This window comes from Emydura macquarii, unplaced genomic scaffold (genome assembly GCF_026122565.2).
Source record: "Emydura macquarii macquarii isolate MOO-44397 ecotype Brisbane River unplaced genomic scaffold, CSIRO-AGI_Emac_v2 contig_3122, whole genome shotgun sequence".
Lineage (NCBI taxonomy): Eukaryota > Metazoa > Chordata > Testudines > Chelidae > Emydura > Emydura macquarii.
This window is the reverse complement of record NW_027133259.1, coordinates 5,759,762-5,781,663: the sequence shown is the minus strand read 5'-3', so window position 1 is coordinate 5,781,663 and position 21,902 is coordinate 5,759,762. Positions and strand designations below refer to the sequence as shown.

At 40.1% G+C, this 21,902-nt stretch overlaps 1 protein-coding gene across 1 annotated transcript in view; it reads right to left on the bottom strand.

Moving 5' to 3' along the window:
• Nucleotides 1-17,650, bottom strand: part of DYRK4 (dual specificity tyrosine phosphorylation regulated kinase 4) — a 40,920-nt gene extending 23,270 nt beyond the window's left edge. The window contains exons 1-2 of the mRNA XM_067530960.1: nucleotides 17,590-17,650; nucleotides 10,949-11,043 (exon numbers count right to left, since the gene is read on the bottom strand). Of these exons, the coding sequence (XP_067387061.1) occupies nucleotides 10,949-11,043; nucleotides 17,590-17,650 (156 nt within the window). The remainder of the gene's footprint in view (nucleotides 1-10,948; nucleotides 11,044-17,589) is intronic.
• Nucleotides 17,651-21,902: the final 4,252 nt, after the last annotated feature.

Below are 21,902 nucleotides of genomic sequence, written 5' to 3'. Positions count from 1 at the left end.
TACGGCTTTCTCCTTCCTTTCACTTCACTATGTACAATGGCAAAATAATCCCATGTGAAGGAAATGAATCTGGGGGGGTCTAAATACATGTTAATAGGCTGAACCTCCAATATCCACTTGTGCTAAGTTGCACAAAGACACTTTTTATGCACTATTTTTCATTTGTGTGACCAACAAATGGCTGCAACCTTCCCTCATACTCCACACAAAACACTCAGAAAGCGGCAAACCAGGTGACATTCTCTCAGCAAAAAGCCCAGGTAAATGACCTTTGTGTGATGGAGCTGCGTAGGGCCTAGGAAGGATGGAATTCACTCAACAACCCAGATGGGCTAGAATAAGGACCGGAATCCATGCATGGCCCCCCCCAACAAAGGATTTTTTACCACTGGATTTGCACAAATGCAGACTCATCAGCCATATTCCTGCTGTTACACTAGCTCACTCTCCTCACTGGGGTCAGAGTCTAGCTTTCCCCACATGATCACACAACACCTGCAGGAGAGGAGCACAAGAAGTCTTCTGCCACAGGAGGCTTTCCAGAGTTTCTGTGTTACTGGCTGAACTTCTCCCATAAAGAAACAATTTTACAACATGGAGGGAGGGGTTACTTATCCTACACTGACGACACTTCAGAATGTTGTAGTCCGTGTGGATCTGACTGTAGAGTGCGTATGTGGCTCAGAATAGCACGGTCTGTCAGAGTTACGCATGCACTATGTGCCTCCGTGTGCTCCCGTCCAAGGGCATAAGGGCAGGGCCGCCATGTCCCTTCCTTCACAATTAAAAGCTTGTGTTGCTGTCGACTCTGAAGAGCAAGGATGGAGAGCAGCTCATGGGCTCCACTCAGCTTACAACATCTCAAAGAACCTCAGTGACCATAGAGTGTATGTAACCATTCTTTCTTCTTCGCTTATGTGTCAGCGTGGATCCCACTGGGACTAGCAAGCAATATCCCTGCCGGGTGCTGGGAACGAGAAGTACCAGCTGCATCAGTCAAATAATGATTGGAGCACTGCTCTCCTGAAGTTGGCATCAGACCCAGCCAAGGGCATAAGACTTGACAAAAGTCAGTTGTTTGCTCTGTGTTGCTGCTTTATGGATCTCAGAGCTTCGGCTTCAGGATGAAGACAGTGGTCAACAACTACTGCCCTCTGGCACAGTGGAACTCTCTGCAATAAGAATAATGCTCCTCTGTGAGGAAATAGAACTTTTTCCAGAGATGATCCAAGACTGTGGCATGAATTCCCCCAGGAACTTAGGGACATCAGAAACCTCACCACCCCCTGCTCCAAGTGCAAGGTGCATTTCTTTGACCTTGCCCTTTTCTAACATAAATACAGAGCATATATTGTGACCTGTCCATGCCTAGGGTAGCCACCTGAAAATGCCAAGGTCAGGGCAGGCTGCAAAAGGAGAGCAGATTCTCCCAGCACTGGTGGGTGACACTGAAGTCAGACTTCCCAACAAAGCACAAACAGTGCTTCTGATTCCCCACACTAGTTATCAAGAAGCCAAAATAAAAAGATACACAGCCCCCTTTACTGCATTTCAGCATCTGGCTCCCAATCAGCCACTAGGTCCAGTAAAGAGATCAGTTATTTAAAACCCTATGCTCTTTACCAAAAAGGTTTCTCCTGACCCCAAAGACTCAGACACATTACCAGATCAATATACGTTTGGATCTTACCCAAAATACCATGCTGCCAGCCAATCCTTTAGTAACTAAAACTAAAGGTTTATTATAAAAAGAAAGAAACAAACTATAAGAGAAATGTTAAAGGATTAAAGCAATCAGATACATACAAATGATTTGACAGTCCATATATATCAGGTTTCTAATAGAATCGTGGAGTTTGCAGGCTTGTATAGTCCCCTTTGGTGTACATCCATCACCTGGATGGGTCTCAGTCCTTTGTTTCACAGCTTACGTTCAGTTCAGCTGTAGATGAGTTGATCCAGAGGTAGGTGAAGACTTGAAGACAAAGACAGACTAAAGACAAAATGGATGTCGTGCAGCTGCCTTTTATGTCCTTTGGCCTTGGTCATGCTGCTTGTGGAATTTTACAGGAATGAAATGGAGTCCAGAGTCACATGAGTAAGTCCTGGTGACTCATCAGGTATATCTCTGGCTTCTCCCCCTGGGCCCATTGTACTTGTGAATTTCCTTAATGGGCCATTAAGCAGGCTAGTGCTTCAGCCATCCTGTCTGGGGTGTCGCCCAGACACAGCACAATTTGAAATACAGATATATCAAACATACCCATAACTTCAATTACACATATAACATCTCTTGACTTTTCATTGAATCCTGAAGTCAAATATATTGCACTCATCCAAATCTGCCTTATCTAAAGAGAAAGGATATAACCAGATCGTAACTAATCAGGGTCCAAGCACCAAGTGTCTTGGTAGGCTTGCCAGCTAAAGCATCGACTTGTAACTACCTAGCGGTCCTGTGTTCCAAAAGCATCAACAAAAGCCATGTTTCACCTATCTTTTCTATCCTGTCTCTCCTGTACCTTGTGTCTGTCTGTATAAAAAGTATAGTTATGACCTTCCGTCAAGCTCAGAGCATGTGTAAAAACCCTAATATATGACAGGAGCACATTTTGTGTGGGCCTTAATCTGATATTTCTTTGGACAAAGTTTCAGACACTTGAAAATCTTATGGTTTATTCAAATCAAATTTATTATCCCTTCTTATATCCAAATTGTGAAGACATCTATCAGCCTCATTGGAGGTAAAGGGATGTAGGGAAGGACAAGCTCTTGATTCTAATGGAATTCAGCGGGATACGTGTGAACAAAAATTGATTCCGAACACAGCACAGCATTTTGATTACTGAAAAGTAAAACAGCTGGCCTGTAAGCAAGGGCTATTTGTTCAGAAACCCAGAGAGCAGAGACAATTACTACCAGAAAAGTAACGTATAAGTTAAAAATTAAAACAGGACTTCCATCTTAGTCTCGAAGGGAAGATTAAAAAGAGCCTGGAATATGAGATTCAGCCTCCAAGTAGGGACCATCTGCTTAACAGAAGATTTAAGGTAAGATTTTATGTCCCTCATTTTGTGATCTCCGAAATTTTGAGCCCACTCCATCATTGTCTTGCATCTTGCACAGTCATTAACAACAGTGCAGAGTGGATAAGTAATATTTCCATTCTGATTTGCATTTTACGCCCACTTTGCACTTCTTTTGCAGGGTGCATGAGGAGCAGAGAAACAATTAATCAGATCCACCAGCTGGAGCATGGAAAGCTGAGAGGTGGATGTGATTATTGCTGTATTGTAAGATGAAATGCTGCCATGGCCATTATACTCGGAGCGCAGTCCGAAGCAGAGAAAGTTAAAAACAACAGTCCCCATAGACTGATGGGAGCCTAGTTTCTAGAGAATACAGGCAGTGATTTGAAAACCAGGCTGTCCTATTAGCTGTAATATAATACGTGAACAGGAATGTCAAATCCACGTCTTAACCAGTGCAAACATGTAAACAAACTGGTAGTTTAGGGCTTTTGAAGAGGACCCACGAATTCTAAGATTTACCTGAAGAAAAACAAAAAAAAAAACCCAAAACAAACTGTTGTCAATGAATCCCAGCTGCTTTGAAAAAGAATTGCCAGCCAGTAGATTTCTGAACACTTGAGCAGGTATGTTCTAAAGGTTCCTGTAGATGGCTGAGATATGATCAAATAAAAGCAACGTTTGTACAACTTGAATTATTTGCCAGCGATCAGTTCCTATAGAACTTACTCACAATGCCAGCTACTGTTAGAAGCTGCTCCCGCTCCTCCTGAATAACAGTAATAAATTAGTAATACTTAGCAATTCAATAACCTTTTCCCTCTGTAGATCCTAAAGCATGTTACTAAGATGGATAAGTATTGTTACACTCATTTTACAGATGGAGAAACTGAGGCACAGAGAGATCACAATTTTTAAAGCCCGAGGCAGGAGCATGCCATGACGCCCAAGTTAAAGAAATGCCCAGTGAGAGACAGAAGGTGGAACGGGTACATACCCTGGGACTGGGGGAATAGGTTTGAGTAGAGTGGAGAGGAGGAACTGCAGTGCAGCAGCTGACTATGCTGGGAAAAGAGGTGGCAGGCAAAAGAGGCCCAGAGGAAGAGGCACCCTTAACCCTCCTAACAAGGTCCATGAGCCTTCAAAGACCTTCCTCAACCTCTCCGACCTCACGAGGTCACAGAGAGGCACAGTTTACCCTGGAAGCCATACATCACCTCTGTGATGAGTTGAAGGGGGAGCTAGAGAGGCCGACACAGTGGAGCCAAATCGTATCTGTCCCAGTCAGAATCACCGTTGCACTCACTATCTTTACCACTGTGCCCTTAAATGGGGCCATCACAGACACTTCAGCCAGTCAGCTGCCTCTGTCTACTTAGATGGCTTCCTAAAATGCTACCATGTGCAGAGTTAACAACAACAGGCCTGACTGACCACTGAAGTAATTCAATGGAGGCATTCTGCCATAAAACTTGAGGGAGGGATCGGTGAATGAGGCCCCATGTTAGTTTCCTTCTAGACAGCCAGAATGTCAGCAAAACTGCAAGAGATTACACTTAAAAGTTAAACTCTTAAGACATCATTTTTAAAGGCAGAACATTTGATTTCAGACTGCTTTGAAACATCAGGATTTCTACAGCTCCCCTTTCCTTCTCTCTCCAGTAAAATATTAGATAAAGCTATCAAAAGACAATTTCTTAACCACACAGTCTTTGTGAAAGCCACAAGATCAATTTGAAATCATGTTGCAGGACCCTGGACAGTTTGGAACCTGAAAAAATCAATAATTTACCTACAACTTAAGCAGAAACCCTTTGAAATAATCTTTTTATTTAAAAATGTAAACCTTGCCTGAGCTTCCAACATTAATAACGTAAATACTGTTCTTAAATATTTGCCTCTTCTCAATTTCCCTTCCCCTCAAACGATATAAAATATGTATAATGATTAACCCTTAAAAGCTAAACAAATGCCACTGCTATTACCTTAGGCTGAATTCTTCTGTTTCTTCTCATTTGTAAACAACACTGATTGAAGAAGCTGAGATCACAGCAGTTTTTGCCACTCCTTTCTCCCCCCATAATAGCAATTCTCCATGTCTTAAACCCTTCTCCAGGACATTTTTCACCTTTAACATTTAAATCCAACACCGTCGTTTGTCTAATCCAAATCTCTCAAGCAGGCCCATTTCTATCTAAAGAACAGTTTGATCACTTACAGTGGAGCTCCTTGGTATCAATTATATATTGCTTTACTACAGTTCCTCAGCATTGCCATGAACCAAATATCCAACCTAACTCTGAATATTAGCGTATTTGCTGATGTGCTAGGAAGTCTTGGAGGACTTAGTGCCAGCACAACATATTCATCAATTAGGCTCAGCATGATTGCAAAACTGTCCCTTGAGATGCAAGCTATATCATTTTCTTTCCATTTTTTTAAAGAAGCATCCTCAGCTTTGGCTCTAATGCTGTAAACAGAAACTCTTTGATTCACAGAGTTTCAAATAAATTACCACACACACACACGCACCAGAGCATCCCATCTATCACTTCCCGCTGGACCTTAAAACAGAAAGTTGAAATGACTTGTTTTCAATAGTTCTGCTTATGGTTTAATCTTCTATCAGCCCTGACAGCCTTTTAGGTTTTCCATTAGCAAAACAAATGCTCGCAGAGAGCGAGCTGCTTAGCTTTGGAATATTAAGGAAACAGACTTCAGTGATCTTTTATTCGATACTTATAGTAAATCTGTTTATATTCTCAGCAGGATCCATCAGGGAATAATGATCAGTCTCAGATCATCTTGTCCCTGTATTTTCCTTCTGAGGATGATAAAAGCAAATTTTATAAGATAATGATGCATGGGCAAGGTTTTTTTTAAAAAAACAAAGAAAGGATGACAGCAACACAAATAATGTGACACTGAGTTCGTTACCGGGTAAGGTTAAAAACAAAATATCCAAGTCATATTGACAGTCTTTGTGAAATGTTGAAATTGGAGCTGTCAAAATATTCCATTCAAAACTTTATTTTTTCAACAAAAAATGACCTTTTGTCAAAAATTAAAATTCAAAATGTTCTGATGAAAAAATGAAACCTGCAAAACTGGAAAATAAATTATTTTCCCCCCTTGTCTATCTCCTTCGTCCCCCTTTTTGCAATGGAAAAATTCTAAGAAAGGGGAGGGAGGAAGGGAAAAAAAATGGTAAGAATAGGGAGAGACAGGAGGGAAAATCCAAAATCTGAAAAAAACAAAAAATTACAATTTATTTACTATGATAGGAAATTGAACTACTCCAAAAAAAAAAAAAAAAAAATGCATTTTTTTCAACATTTTGTCCACAAAACAAATTTAGCATTTTTCAATGCAGGTTTGACAAGTGGAATCTCTAATCATGAGAAACGTTGTAGAGGATTAGAAATCTTTACATTACTGATGATTTACCAATGAAAAATAATAATGCTATATTGTAAGCTACAAGGTCCAAAATAAAGATCAGATTCCACCCTGGAATGCATATGCTGTTCCAGCTGAAGTGAATGGGTGCTCTCTGCCCATGGGGGTTTGGAGGAGGACAGAAAAAGAACTGGGAAAAATGGGGAAAAATGAATAATTCAAAAAGATATAATGTCTGTCCCAATAAAGAGCTAAGTATTTCATTGTGAAGACACTATCAAAATAAGTATTTGAATTGATGGACAGTTTAATAGAATTTTTGCTTTTGAGATTGTCTCAAACTTGAGACAGCCTTGAGTTTGAGAACATTTTGAGCTTGTGCTGTTTGTGGTTGGAGGACAAAATTGTGGCTCTCCCAGAAAATTTTGAGACAGCCAGGAGGCCTCAGTTAAGAAAAGCTGATGTCTAGGAGGCCTGAGCTAATGACATCTGTATCCAAGAGGTAGCAAGCCAGAAGCCTTCAGATGAAAGAAACTAAGTCTTCCAAAAGCGGAACAGAAGAACGCAAAGTTTCCTTTTGCCCATTTATCATCCAAAATTGACAGTGGAAGCTGCTCTGCCTCTGCCAGAATGAGCTGGGATATGACCCTCTAAATGCAGGTCCATGGGGCAGTAATGAATATAAACGTATGGCTATCTGGTTAAAGTCCTCTTTAATCAGCTCCAGATTGAACCATGAGGATTCTCCATAGTTGAGCATAGTAAAGAAAAATCTCTGGGATGTGCACATAGGTGTGGGAAGAATGTTAGCAGGACAATAGACTCACTAACGTGGAATTCTGTCACTGTCTTCGAGAAGAATCTTGGATGACACTAACACCAAATTTAGTATAAGGTGGATCGATCACCAGAGCTTGAAGCAAATTGACTTTAGGAATTTAAGTCACTAACACCAGGACAGTAACTTTCCATGAAAGAAATCTGAGCTCACAACTACGAGGTGGTTCAAAGAAGCTTTTGGCAGTCTGGTTAAGCCCACATTAATTTTCCATGACATAAAGCATTTCTTAATGGGATGTTTCAAAAGTGTTAAGTCCTTGAAGCTGACAAGATTCTGCTCAGACCCTGGTGTATCTTTGACTACCTCATGATAGGTTGCAACATCTGTCAAATGAAGCCAGATGAAATTAATCTGTAGTTTCAGATTAGTGATGAAAGTAGTTAAATAGATTTTGTGGGGGGAAGTCAAAGAGTCCATATGGACCTATTTGTACCACACCACAAGTTCCACCATGTGACAATGATCTAACTTGCTGTAACTGAAATCATTCCCAATAGGAAAATAATGGGAGCTGCTGGGTGCTGAGCACTTCTGAAAATCCTACCACTTCATCGCCTAAAGGGGAACGGAGCTCTTTTGGAAATCTAACTCTGTGTGACTTGGCCTTGGTCACACAGCAAATTAGAACCAGAGCTGGGAATAGAATCCAGAGCTTCTGACTCTTATTCAACTCCAACCCTCAGGCCAGTGTTTTCCAAACTTTTGAAAACTGAGCCACCCCTTCAGGAAATTGAAACCAATTGTTCCCTCTGCCCCTGGCAACCTTTTGTGTTGTTAAATTATTGCCCATCTTAATTTATACAGCTTCTGCATCCCCTGGCTAGTCCTGCAGGCACAGCCACACTTTGGGAAACACTACCCTAGACAATACTTTTTTTCAAGAGATATTATCCCTTCTACGGTAGTTTCTAATATTCATAGTGTTGGACTCGCAGGTAATTTACCATAGTGTTTCATGTAATTAGAGTTCTCTGAATGCACTCTTCTTGATAGATCCCCACTCATCTGCTTTTCTCCTCAACATGACTCAGTTCACTCCATCATTAAAGATATGGCTCAAAATAAAATGAAATTGAAGGTTTATTAACAATGTGTGTATACTACTTAACCCATTGGTTGCCATATTTCTAAGTATATATATATCATATATATCGATGTATCCTTATTATTTCATGTATAAACAATTGTAAAACACTCCTGCAATAAGCACCATAAAGTGTCAGGGCAAAATTCTCCTCATAGCCCCATGTAGATCTTTGGTAATATTCGGCACTCTCTACCTGCTGGAGCTCTCAGAGGGTGAAATTGTGGTGATGAGAGTTACCCTGCAACTATGAAGAGAGAATTTTCCCATTAGAAATAGATGGAAAAGGCTTGTACTGATGAAGTTAGGATTCACTCCCTTGATGTCATATCTAACATTAATAAAGATATGTAAATACACATAATTTTAGAAATCTGTCTATTTCCCCCAAGTCATGAGATTTCTCTAATTATAACTGCTCCAGTTATCATTATAGAAAAGCTCAGATGTAGAGTTAGGTGTATTTATTGTAGTGTAATTACTCATCTGAGCAAACAGCTCCAAAAAAGGACTAGACTTTAATCTGAGAAATACCAACACCAGCTTCCCATTTTCCAGTGACCACATCACTAGACAAAGATATCCACTGCTGAAGCACAGACCAGATCCATTGGCAACAGCTGAAGGTGATTTCCTTTGGAGTACGTCCCTTAATATATGATAGTGGTTTTGCCCAGCTGTTCTTTTGTTCTAAAAGCAGAGTCACCTCCAAAATACGGTAGATCACAAAGAAGATAGTGAGAAAAGATCCAGCCATATTTTTAATGGGCTACAGATCATATATGTTGTGTTGTAGCAGTGTTTTGTGCTGCATGTTAAGCACTGACCGTATAATGCTGCAGTGGCCCCGAGAAGGCAATCTGGATGACCTAACTGGTATTTTCCATGTGTAACTTCAATGACTCATTCTGTATCTCCTCCGAACTATGGCTGGAATGCTATACTTTGCAAAGAGTAAATCTTAAATGGGTTGTTTCTGTCTCAGAGAAGCCAGTATAAATGAAAGCTCTTGACAAATGTCATGTTACATTTTATGACCACCCTGAGTTAGAGACATTCCGTTTACACTGATATTAATGTTACTGTTATTAATTATTTGTATTACAGCATGACTAAGATCAGGCCTTCATAGTACTAGGTGCTTACATATGCAAAGTAAGACAGTATCTACCCTTAAGAGTTTATAATCCAAATAGACAAAATAGGAAGAAAAGAAGCAATATTGAGACCCAGTAACACCATATTTTAAGTACTGAGGAGGATTTGGTATCAAGATAACTAGTCCAGAGATACAGCCGGGAGATATTAAGCAACTAAAGGGTTAACTGGTAGGAATCTAAACTCAAGTGAATTGTTCAGAAGAGTGCTCTAATCCTGGTGTCAGCATCTACCTAATGACAGCCGTAAGAGGGCAAACAAGGATCTTTCACACCACTTAGTTCCTTCAAATTCCCACAGTCCAATAGTTCAGGAAATCTGTGCAGCCCATCACACTGTAACCAAATATTGGTAGGGCAAACCCATGCCCTACTGGGCCTGAGAAATCATGGTTCTGCTGCGGATCCCAGGAACTCTAAGAGATTGTTTTCAAACTAGAGCATCTACCTTATGTCCAGCCAGAATATGGGAAATTTTAAATGGGGTGCTGTCAATTTAAATTTTATATGCTTGAAACAAACATATTTCTCTACCTATATTATTAATAGCACCTTAGTTTATTAAAAATGAATTAATTTTAAAATTCAACTTACATATCACTATTTATTCTCTGTTTCTTTTTGCATTTGCCTCAAGGTGGAAAATAAAAGAAATTAAGTCAGTTTCACATTTCTTTCTGATCAGTTTCACTTGCAAGTTTTTAACCATCTTGTGCAAAACCCACTGAAATCAATGGAAGAACTCCCACTGTGTCAATTGATTTGGATCAGGCCCTTAGTACTGCAATGTTTGGGTTTCAAATACTGGAAAGGAGAGCTGATTTGTTTGAAATACCAGTTTTCATGAGATTAAAAAAATGACATAAAATGTCTATTGGTCTTTGATCTTATAAAAAGTTTGGTTTAGACAATTTAAAATTGGGGACAAATTTCAGTTGGTGATGTCCCTTTAAACTGTGTATAATTTTAGAGAACTAGATTCCGCTCTAAATCACACCTGTGTACATCCACAATAACTTCACTAAAGTCAAATGAGTTGTTCTGGATTTAACCAATGTAATTGAGAGTAGAATTGGTCCACTGATCTCCCATTTTCTCTAACCTTCTCAAGTAGGTACTTCTGATTTGTCTGCAGCAAGATTCCTTTTTTGATTTTGTATATCGGGTAATTGTCTTCATTGACATAAGACTTTATCTGATTCTGTCTTTGGACTTCAGGTGTCTGGTCTAGAAGAGACTGTAATGAGAACAGATCACAGTATTTTGTATCTGTATCTCTATGCATATATTTCAAAATTATTAAATGAGCAAAAATGTGTTATTTTACTTTTGAGGCAGTGAGCTTCTGTATGAATAAGCTCTTAGTAAGTAAGGCTCTTATGGCCGGTCATGTATCCAGTGAATTATTACTAATAGCTGTTACAATTTCATTGCTTACCAAAGATACTTGAATACAGTCTGTCTCACTTGATGATTTTTGGTCTGTTTTTCCTTTGCATACTGAATGACACACATCTCCCCGAGGAGCTCTTCCTGTTGGACAAAATATCATGTGTGGGATAAATCTAATAACAATACAGAGGGCAATACATTTCTTAGAACAACCAGAAATAGTGCACTCAAGTTACACAGGGAATTGTATCAAACTCATTACTTTGGTAGATAGGTAGCTAGATGTACTCATACCTAAAAGAAGTAAGCAGGTGATCTTATTACTGTAAAACCTTTTCTTCCTCATCCCATCCCCTGACCACTATCTGTTAGTCCCTCTTGTCAAGACATGTCTAAAATGAGGTTGTCAGTGATTCTGGGAAGAGGCCACATCTTTTCATTTATACTGCAAAACACCTAGCACACTTTTGGGTGATGAAAAAACAATTAATACAATAATCATACTAATAAACAAAGTAATAGTGGTAGAGTTTGTGAAAATACACAGAGGAATAAAGAATGCACAACCAAGTAATTCAGATACACTTAGTGTATTACAGCCTATATTGCATTAGTTCTGCTGTCCAAGTTTCTTGAGTTTTTATTTAATCTCACTTATTATGCTTTATTAGAGTTACTATGTATTATTTTAATTACAATGGCATTGTGCTAGGTGGTATATTGAAAATTAGCAATCTCATGTAAAAATGCATCAAGGGGATGAGGCAAACAGAAGGGTGGGATAAGGGAGGATGAGGAGGTAATAGTGAAACAATTAAGTTTTGCAGCCTAAGAAGCAATCACAGTTTACCACCTGGGTAGCCATGATTGATTGGCAAGGTTTTGTAGCAAGCAGTGTTTTGAGAAAGTTATTGACTGAAGGTCAGATTTAACAATAGGGATGTGACATTTTCAAAATAGTGCAGCTAAGCTACAAATGTAAAGCGTGAGCAAAGTAGATAATGAAGCACCAGTTCATCATGAACAACAGGAAAGTGCAAAGTGCACATGCAGTAACATGAAAATATTAACCCTTCATATCCTATTAAAACCCCAGAACTTGAGGAAATCAAGGTTCAACCAACAAAACAAAACAGGGATTGCATTTCTTGGCAATTGTATCGTGGCTCATGAGGTGTGAGGTATATGGCAAATGTAGTTTAAATTAATGGACGTATACAAGAGTTGGATTTGAATATGCAGTTGCACGGTCAAATTATTATAAGGAAATAGAATTACATGGAAAGAAAAATAAAGACAGCCACAGCTGTATGATTTTTGATTATATCTAAAAACAAATTAAATGGGGGTAGTAACATGCCTGTATAATGCAAGTTCAATAAAAACAAATGTGAAGCCACAAAGAGAGGGTCAGAAGGATTTATTAGTAATTGTGGACTCATTCAGTTATTTAAAAAGCTAAGGAAAGGGGTGAAGGAAAAAAGGAAAAATAATTTGGGATATTTCCCTCTATATTTAGTTTTAAAAAATATTCCTTATAATTCATTAAAATATATTTTAAAAGCACTTGCTGATCCAGGAAGCAGCCTTCCAGTGACTGCTGAATCTAGCACTTTCAGTTTCAGCTTCATCCAAAGCCTTCTGATCTTGGGTGGAAGCCATCATCAGCTCCAAGCTAAATGACAATGAATAGCAATAGGGAGACAAGGTGGAGGAAGTAACATCTTTAGGTAGACCAACTTCTGTTGGTGAGAGAGACAGCTTCCAATCTACGCAGAGCTCTTCTTCCTATCTGGGAAAGGTACCCAGGGCTTGCCTACACATACATGCCAACAGCAGCAAAGCTGCACCACAGTAGCGCTTCAGTGTAGACACTACCTATGCTGATGGGAGGGTTGCTCCTGTCGAGGTAGGTAATCACCTCTCCGAGAGGTGGTAAGTAGGTCAACAGAAGAATTCTTCCATCAACCTAGTGCTGTCTGCAGAGACATAAATTGGCTTAACTGCACTGCTCAGGGGTGTGGATTTTTCACACCCCTCTGAAACCAATCTAATTTTCTAGTGTAGACCAGGCCTCAGAATGTCACAGCTAAACACAAGGTGGAACAGACTGTTTAGCATAAACAGTTAACACATCTTCTAAGGGATCATTCAAGGGAAAGTGGCCTGTTAACAAATCATAGGCCAAAAAAAAGGGGAGGTTAGCGAGTAGCTCTGTGTGTAGTTCAAAATGTTGTCTCTCTTACCACCAGAAAGTTGGTCCAGTAAGAGCTATTACCTCACCCTCCTTGTCTCTCTAATATTCTGGGAACAATGGAAAATTGTGGAGGAAACACCACTGCCACCAATGAATGGCAGTGATCCTTAATGCTCTGTTCTGTGCCCATTCAGATCACCGCATTTCCTCATGGCCACTCCCTTTAAAAGAATATTGCTTAGTTAAAGGACAGCAGAACTAAGAGTCAGACAGAAAGCTTCAGCTGTCAAAAGTGCCATAACCAATATTCTGTGTCATGAAATTACTACACGCACTTAGGGCTTATTCTTTATTATGGATCTTTTCCTCACGCCGATGGATGCATACTCTGCCTTCTCTTTTTAAAGGAGCAGGTTAGTATGGACTGGGCCAGGGTACCTGTTACTGCCTCTTGGGGGGGTCTCTCAAGGAGCCTCAGCTTCTCCTGACTGACCTCCTTAGTTTGCTGTCCAGCAGGTCTAGCCCCTCACCTCCAATTAAGCCTGACAGACCTTCACCTTTCGCACTTGCCTTCAGTCTCCTGGAGGCAGCCTGATGCAGGGGTGTTGCCACCTTGCTATCCCAGGCCTTTTTGTCTCCCTTTCCCTTGCTGTACTCTCCCCTTTATAGCTGTTTCCTCTATTGGTTGCAGCTGTGGGTGCTGGCTTCCATAGATGGGCCGCTCAAGCTGCTTGCTTGTAAACAAGAACAACTCTTCTCCCCCCTCTGTCTATGTTGATTCTGGGGTTTGTAGACTCCATTACAGTAAGACCCCATTACATTCTAGTAAGTGCCCATCAAGATTTCTTATTCTGATCATGCAAAAAAACCCAAAAAACCACAAAAATGTACCATGTAATGGATATTATGCTGGAGTCACAGATGTGATAATAGAAAAGTAATTTGACTTCTCCATCGTGCTTTTTTTCCTGCCTCAGAAATCAGCAAGTGAAAGTAGCATGACCTAGTCAAATACTTTGGCTGGGTTTTAAAGAGCTGGATAATTTTGTGACCAAACTTTTGTGGCAATACAAGCCAAAATCTAAGCAAAGGGAAGCTCCCACATCTCCAGGATTGCACAGCTTGCCAAATGTATCATGGGGGAGATGATCACTTTCCTTGGAAGCATAATTTATTAACCACTGCCAGGGGCAGAATACCAGCCCAGGTTGGATTAGTGATCTGATATGGCAAATTCTATGTTCCTAACTCTTGTGTCTAGAAGAACATGTTTACACTAAAGTACACTTTTCCACAGAGAATTATATTCCCCAGTCGCTATGCAACTGCTTACCTTGAAAAGCAAGGGATAGAATTTTCTCAGCAACTGGTTCTCTGTGGAACTCACTTGCAGAGATTAGAAACATCACACATCTCACCATTTGCAGAACGAAATATAAAACATGGTTTTTCAACTAAAGAAGAAGATTCACTAGGCTGCCTCTGGGGAAGAAGGAAGTAAACTGGACTGCACATGGGCCTTTGTATTATGGTGATAATTTTTGTTAAGTTCTCCCACACTATAGTGAGAAGAGCAATATAAATGCTTACATAGATTTTATGTGTGGCGAAAATTGATAGTGTTTTTACAAAATGTGTAACTAAACAGTACATTAAAAAGAGCCCAAAAAGTTTTAATTTTTCCTTGAAATTGAAAACCTTTTTTTACGAAATATTCCTTATCCATTGGCTACATTATGGATTGTTGGATTAGTAGGGCTGCACATAATAGTTAGTCTATTGATATTAAACCAGATTATAATTTCATATACACTGTTTTACTCAAGTGTAATGTCAATAAAGTCAGTGGAGTTACTCCTGATTTACTCCAGAGAGGAGAATCAGACCTACTGATTAATTTATTTTTCTTAGAATGAAAAAAATGGGGGCAAAAGTGGAACTTCACACAATATGGGCTTTGCAAAGAAATATAAGAAAATAAAAAGATTATATTTTGTTCCTATAAACCTTGATTGATATGCCCTGAGAGAAAAACTGAATGATAGAAGCAAGAATAAAGCCAGTTAACCCTGACTGACTCTTCCCCATTCCCTCCACCCTCCCATCTACACACTCAAAAGAGGATAAAGAACCATGCTGGAAACTCTTGGTAAATTTCACACAAGTGGCGCAAAATTGACCAGGAAGGCTACAGCAAAATGCATTAACAGAGACATAATCCTGAAGGACAGCACATTCAGCACAGCAATCAGTCATGTCTAAGTAGGACATTATATTGTCTTTAAACCTATGTTTTAATTTATTGTTATCTACAAAGCATGTGAAGAGCTAAGGTACAGATCAGGTAGCAGAAGCGCAAGCTTCTTCACATTGGTGGGGCAGTGTGTGTTAGTTATGATTGGAAAGAAACACTTATAAGGATGAGAGTCTCCATAGCTTCATTCCTTGTTCTCTCTTTTGAGATTGCCACCAGTCAGGCCAGTTGTCCTATAGGAAGTGATCTGGGACCACTAATTCATGTCACACATTCATTGGCCACAAAACAGCCATCAGTAGGAAACCACTTTGAGTTATTACACATCTAGGGCAAATTACCAGTTCCTTGAGGCATTCAGTCCCATTACATCTGTTTTGAGTGAGTTCTTTTCTGCAGCTTTATAATGTACAAAGACTCTCTCAGAAACATTCTACTATATTTTTTCCTTCAGCTTTTTTGTATGGGAAAAATCAAGAATATTGCGTCTATCAATTGCATTTACATTTCCTAATAGACGCTCTGGACTGATGACATAGAATAGGTAAATTTAGAGAATCCAGCTCCCATCTTAATGCAGGAAATACCATAAGACTTTCAAAGTTGTTGTGAAGCAAAAGCTGTTATCCGGAAAAAGATCATTTTAACCACTTTTAATTTAGCCATTTTCCAAAGTAATAGAACTTAACTTACAGAATTCGGAAAGGCTCCCATTCGTCTTGATTTTGATCTGCAATGCCTGTGTCTCAAATGACAGTGTCAAACTGTCAAGATGGCAGTTTCCTAATGATTTTTTGTAAATATATTTGAGACATTTGTATTTAGTTTTTTAATCAGTTAGGAGCCTAAATCACCTTTTCAAAAGTGATGTAGGCACGTAGGCCCAAAACCTTGAAGATATTTAGGCTTCTAATTTCCACTGATTTCAGTGGAAGTTAAGAACCTAAATACCTTTGAGGATCTGGGCTTTAAAGTTATTTCAGTACCTAGGTGCCTAATGGGATTTTCAAAAGTGCCTTGGCTCCTAATTCCCCAAATGGGAGTTAGACACCTGGACCTATCTGAAAATTCTTCTAGGTGTCTGTCGGCAACATTAGGCACCTAAATATCTTTAAAAATCTAGTCTTTAGGAACATCAGTCTCACCGACAGTCAATGGGACTTATGGCATGTGCAACATAGTTTAGACACTTTGTACAAAAATGGAAGGGTTTTTTCCATCAATGTAGCTAATTCTTCCATTTGCCTAGCTGCATCTACACTGGGAGCTAGGGTGATCTAGCCACCATGCAAAACGTATCATAGCCCTGAGCAACATAGCTAGGTCAATCTAATTTTTAAGTGTAGACCAGGCCATAGGCGATAGGCTGTGTTGCAAGTGCTGTTATCAAACTGAGTACTCAAATGTGACTTGAATGCATATATATCAGGCACAAAACCAGTTAAAAGGCAATATCTCAGTGGGAGAGAGTTTCACTACTTAACGCCCCAGTCCAGAAAAACATGTACATTTTAAGCACGTGAATAATTCCAATTATTTCAATAGAATTACTCATGTGCTTAAAGTTATGCAAGTATTTATGTGCTGTGCTAAATCACGACATTGGTGCAGTCTCAATTTACAGTATGTTGCATATGCACATGTAAATTTTATTGACTAATAATAGCTAATAAAAATATTAAATCAACTTTGCTTTTGAGGAGGAAGGAGCCCTAATACCATCTTGAATTAGCATCAGGAAAAGTTTTGTTTTATCAGATCTATAGCTCAGCATCTCCAAAGAATTTATTTCAGTGTGGGGAGGTGTTAGGCACTTGAGTGAAACCAGTGGGACTTCTCCCACTAAAGCAAGCAGGATTTGGCCAAGAGGGAGCTAAATAAGTGTGTGAGAGAAGGAAAGATATAGCTAACTTTGGTCCTGCAGAACCTCACTCATGCAAGTAATTTATGTTCATTTAAATAAAAGATAACACATGTCAATTTTGCTTCATTTAGCACCAAATGAAAAATCTCTCCCTTTGTGGTGAGAGAGGTGTGTATTAGAAGTTATGCTCCAGTATTGCTAGTTCAATAGAAATAGCTCTTTTATAAATGGGTTTTCTTATGATTTGAGGGAAATACAGTAATAAGACTCTCTCAAGTGTATTTATATGGATAAACAATTTTAGTGAGGCTCTTAAGAAGGATACTTTCTCATTTAAACATCAGGCAAGATGGTTATAACTTCATTACTTACCATATGCACAGGAATTAATCTGCCCCACGTTGATACTGTTTTTTTCACAGTCTTGTTTCATATTGTGAACAACAGCACTCGCTTCCTTTTCCTGCGTGAAGGGATGCCATCAGTGAGGCAAATTCAGTAACAGTGTACAAGGTAATAATCTCATTAGAACTACAAGAACTAATACTACATTTAAACTGTAGAAAATCTGATCAGAAATGATCTTCTGGCGGAGGGAAATGCACAGACAGAATCAGAAATATACACAGAAGTAATTCAAAGATATGGCAGGTACGTTGGCTTACTGATGGTAGAGGTCTGAATTTGGGTACCAGGCTCACCTCTCACTGCCACCCACCGGTTTAATGGATGGGAGGCTTGACTGGATCTCCAAGGTGCAGAGAGGTTTAGAATGAGAGAAGGAGTGTACACAAGAGTAGGTCCCCCCTCCCCTGGTGTTCCTCAGCCCACTGGCCGGCCCGAGCAGTGTGAACCATTGGCTCTGCCTTTCCACAATCATTCATTTAATTTTTTGCCCAGGGTTTCCTGAGCACCTGCTGTTACCCTAATGACACTCTCTCCGACTAATCCAGGAGTGGCACTGAAGAGTTCTGCAGGGAGGTGACCTTCAAACCTCTTTGGCTGGAAGGATGGTTCAAAAGTAAAGGAATTAAACAGGAGAAATGTGAGAGGAGACACACACGTTCCTCAAAATACATTCATTTCAGTAGGGCATATGGGCCTAATTCTTATCTCACACCGGGGTATATCATAACTTCAGTGAAGTTAATGGAGTTAGTGCAAAATTGATGAAAGTGGAATGGGAGGGCCTGGTCTCCCCTACCAATCACCCTGATCACAGAAAGGGTGTAAAACCTCCTGTCCTACCCCTCGTGGCGAGAGCCCCGGGTTGAGGGCAAGTCATCCTCATAGATCTGGAGGCGGGTTTGAAGTGGCTGTCAAGTTGCAGGCTGCAGCAAGAGTCTCTATTAAGCTTTATTATCGTAATTATTATTTAACAGCTCTATTTTGGTACTGCCTACAAGGTCTCAGCCAGCTAGGTGCTGTACAAACATATGATCGACTCCAGTCCCTGCCCCACAGAGCTTACAGTTTAAAAGACCAGACATAACACGTGGAGGAACAAGCAGGTCAGGGCAAGAGAAAAGAGGTAACAAATATAACAGGATGTGTGCAATTCTTAGCCAAGAATTGTGTGTCTTCTTTACTACTTAATTGTTATCACTTTTGAACAGCAGTTGCCTTTGGCTCAATCGTTTTTGGAATTTGCCTGTAACATTGAAAAACTGAGCTTTATGAACCCAGTGTTAACTGTATATTGAAACATCGTTGCATTGTTTATAATTATAGGTGGAGGAAAGTAAATACAGGCTTTTCTTCCCAGTGTGGCTTTGAAACCCAACTGGTGCTAGCCAATTTAATTTTGCCAGCCCTAACTCACACAGCTCCCTGCAAATGGCAATCTCAAAATACAGCACACTATGTAAGAGGCAGAGCTCTAGCCCGTACACTGTATGTGCCATGTTCTGTGCATTCCAGACAGGCTAATGCTGGCTCTATAATCAGTAAGCCCCATTTCAGCATTAATAGCACTGCAGGTAGCCAGTGGGCACATCTTATTTCCAGCATCCTTTACTGTTCTATTGGACTGCTGAATCCTCTTGGCTAAAAATGAATCAGACATTTGGACCCAGGCCAATGCCAGGAGCCTGACAGCAACTGCAGTGACAAGCCACCATCAGTTTCACTGCGTGAAGTCCACGTATGTACAAGCAGAATTTGGACAAGCTGATGAAAGTGAAAATCGCAAGAAGCACCAACAGTGGCAAGAGACAACCAAGTCACCTGTCACGCATAGTTACCAGAGAGTCCACTAGGAACTCAGGGAGTGGAGACCAACATTATGTTGTTATGAGAAAAAGATGACTACCAGTATGAGCAGACATTCCCTGATCACTCCAGAAAGTTCAAAGAAGAGCAAGAAAGCTGTGCAATCTGCTCCATTAAAGCTACATAGTCTCAGTGGCCCAGACGCCAGCAGAACTAATCAGTGTATTGAAGCTGTCAGATGCAATTGGCACTGATTCTTAGCAGATAAGATTTCATTTTGAATTTCAGCGCTCTCTAGTGTTCCACTGTCATTTCTGCAAATCTTTCAGCAGCTCGCTCTCCCCCGTTTCACCACCATGTCACGCAAAGAGCATTTCCCCCAGCTTGCTCAAGGAAATTCATTGTATCCTTTTACTGAGCCTCAGGCAAAACAGAGTATAGTAATAATCCAATAGCAGTAAAATGTGCTCCATAGCATGGCTAATAGCTATCACGGTAGGTTGAAAATGTGTAAATGACCATGTGGAGTGACACCTCTAGTTTATTGCCAGAGAAAGATCTTTTTCTATGCATCACTAGGCTAGGAAATCAGTTCCGAAGTAAAAAGACGACTATTTGCAGGTGGGGGAGGGGATGTAAAAGAAATCTTTTTTTAATATTAATTGTGTATCACTTTTTGTTTTCACAAGAAGAGAAAACAAATAGCATCTCTTAGAGTAGTTGTTCCCAATCAGGGGTACACGTATCCCTGGGGGTACGCAGAAGTCTTCCAGGGGATACATCATCTCATGGAGGTATTTGCCTAGGTTTACAACAGCCTATATAAAAAGCACTAGCAAAGTCAGTACAAACAAAAGTTTCATACAGCAATGACTTGTTTATATTGCTCTATATATTATACACCGAAATGCAAATACAATATTTCTATTCCAATTGATTTATTTTATAATTATATGGTAAAAGGAGAAAGTCAGCAATTGTTCAGTAATAGTGTGCTATGAAACTTTTGTATTTTTATGTCTGATTTTGTAAGCAAGTAGTTTTTGAGTGAGCTGAAACTTGGGGGTATGCATGACAAATCAGACTCCTGAAAGGAATACAGTAGTCTGGAAAGGTTGAAAGCCACTGACTTGGAGGGATTGTGGATGTTCCCCCAGAACTCCTTTGACAATGAAACTCAAGATGACGTTGGGCACGTCCCCTAGCCTTTTCGTGCCTCAATTTCCCATCTGCAAAATAGGGCTAATAGTACTTCCTTACTTACAGCGGTATTGTGAGGATAAATACATTCAAGATTTTGAGGTGCTCAGATGCTGTGGTGACAGGGACCATGTTAGTACCATAAAAAGAAGATGGAGAGAGGGAGCTGAGACCACCTTTACGTTTTCACCATAAAGTTTTCTTCACAACATATTACACTGGCACATGACACAGGAGGATGTCAAAGATATGCTGTAAGCACGGTGTGAAAGCAAGAACACATGTGAATTCTACCCCGCATACATGATTTATGAAAAACACTGCACTATATCAGAATAAATGAGTCATCTAGAGCATCTCATTGCCACCAGCCCAAGACAAGGCCCCGATGGATCCTGATCATGGAAATGGAAGCTGGAAAAGGGAGCTTCGGAACAAAGGATCACAGAGTTGATACTTGCAGTCCTCAGTGATAAACACAAGGCTCCACATTTTCTGATAAAGTACTGGACAAAAGGGCAGCAATACTTGAAGCACAGAGAGACAGGCAAGCAGTGAATTGTTAAGCAAAGAGCAGAATAAAACTAAATGTTCTGTGTGAAATGATTAGTGACTAACACTACCCCAAAGGAGAAACATATGTAATAACTATAAAACCTCTGTTAATAACACATTCCTACTTTGATGCAAATGTTGACGGTTTACTACAGATCCACCATCACTATTCAATGCAACCATAGCATTTCTGCGTCTAGGTTTTCAGTATTACAAAGCTAATAAAAATGTCACATGGCAAGTGGCTGCTTCACAGATGCCCAGCTCTTGCTCTTATTGACATCGGTGGCAAAACTCGGTTCGGTGGGAACAGGAATGGGTCCACACAGATCTAAAATAGTGATTTTTTTCCTGACCTCAATTGCTCTTGCGTTACCATTAATCTCCAAATCCCCCTTTTCGGTTGGCTGCTAACCCTAATTTGAAGTATAACCATTGCCTTGCATTGCAGACCCATCAATGTGCACAGTGCGATCTTTAACACAGTGAATTAGCGCCTATAGAATGAACAGGGAGAGACAGGCACATTAGACTGCGATTCACAGCAGTCAGCAGGCGAGATGTCGGCGACAGGCGTGCGTGCTAAGCCCTGCCCCTATCTTAAAGATGGGCTCCTAAATCTGGACTGCAGGGAGGCACCTTTCTCAGCTGTAAGATCTCCCTTGTGTGAGGCACCTATGCCATTGAAGAGTGCATGAGACTGACTCTATTGACTGGAG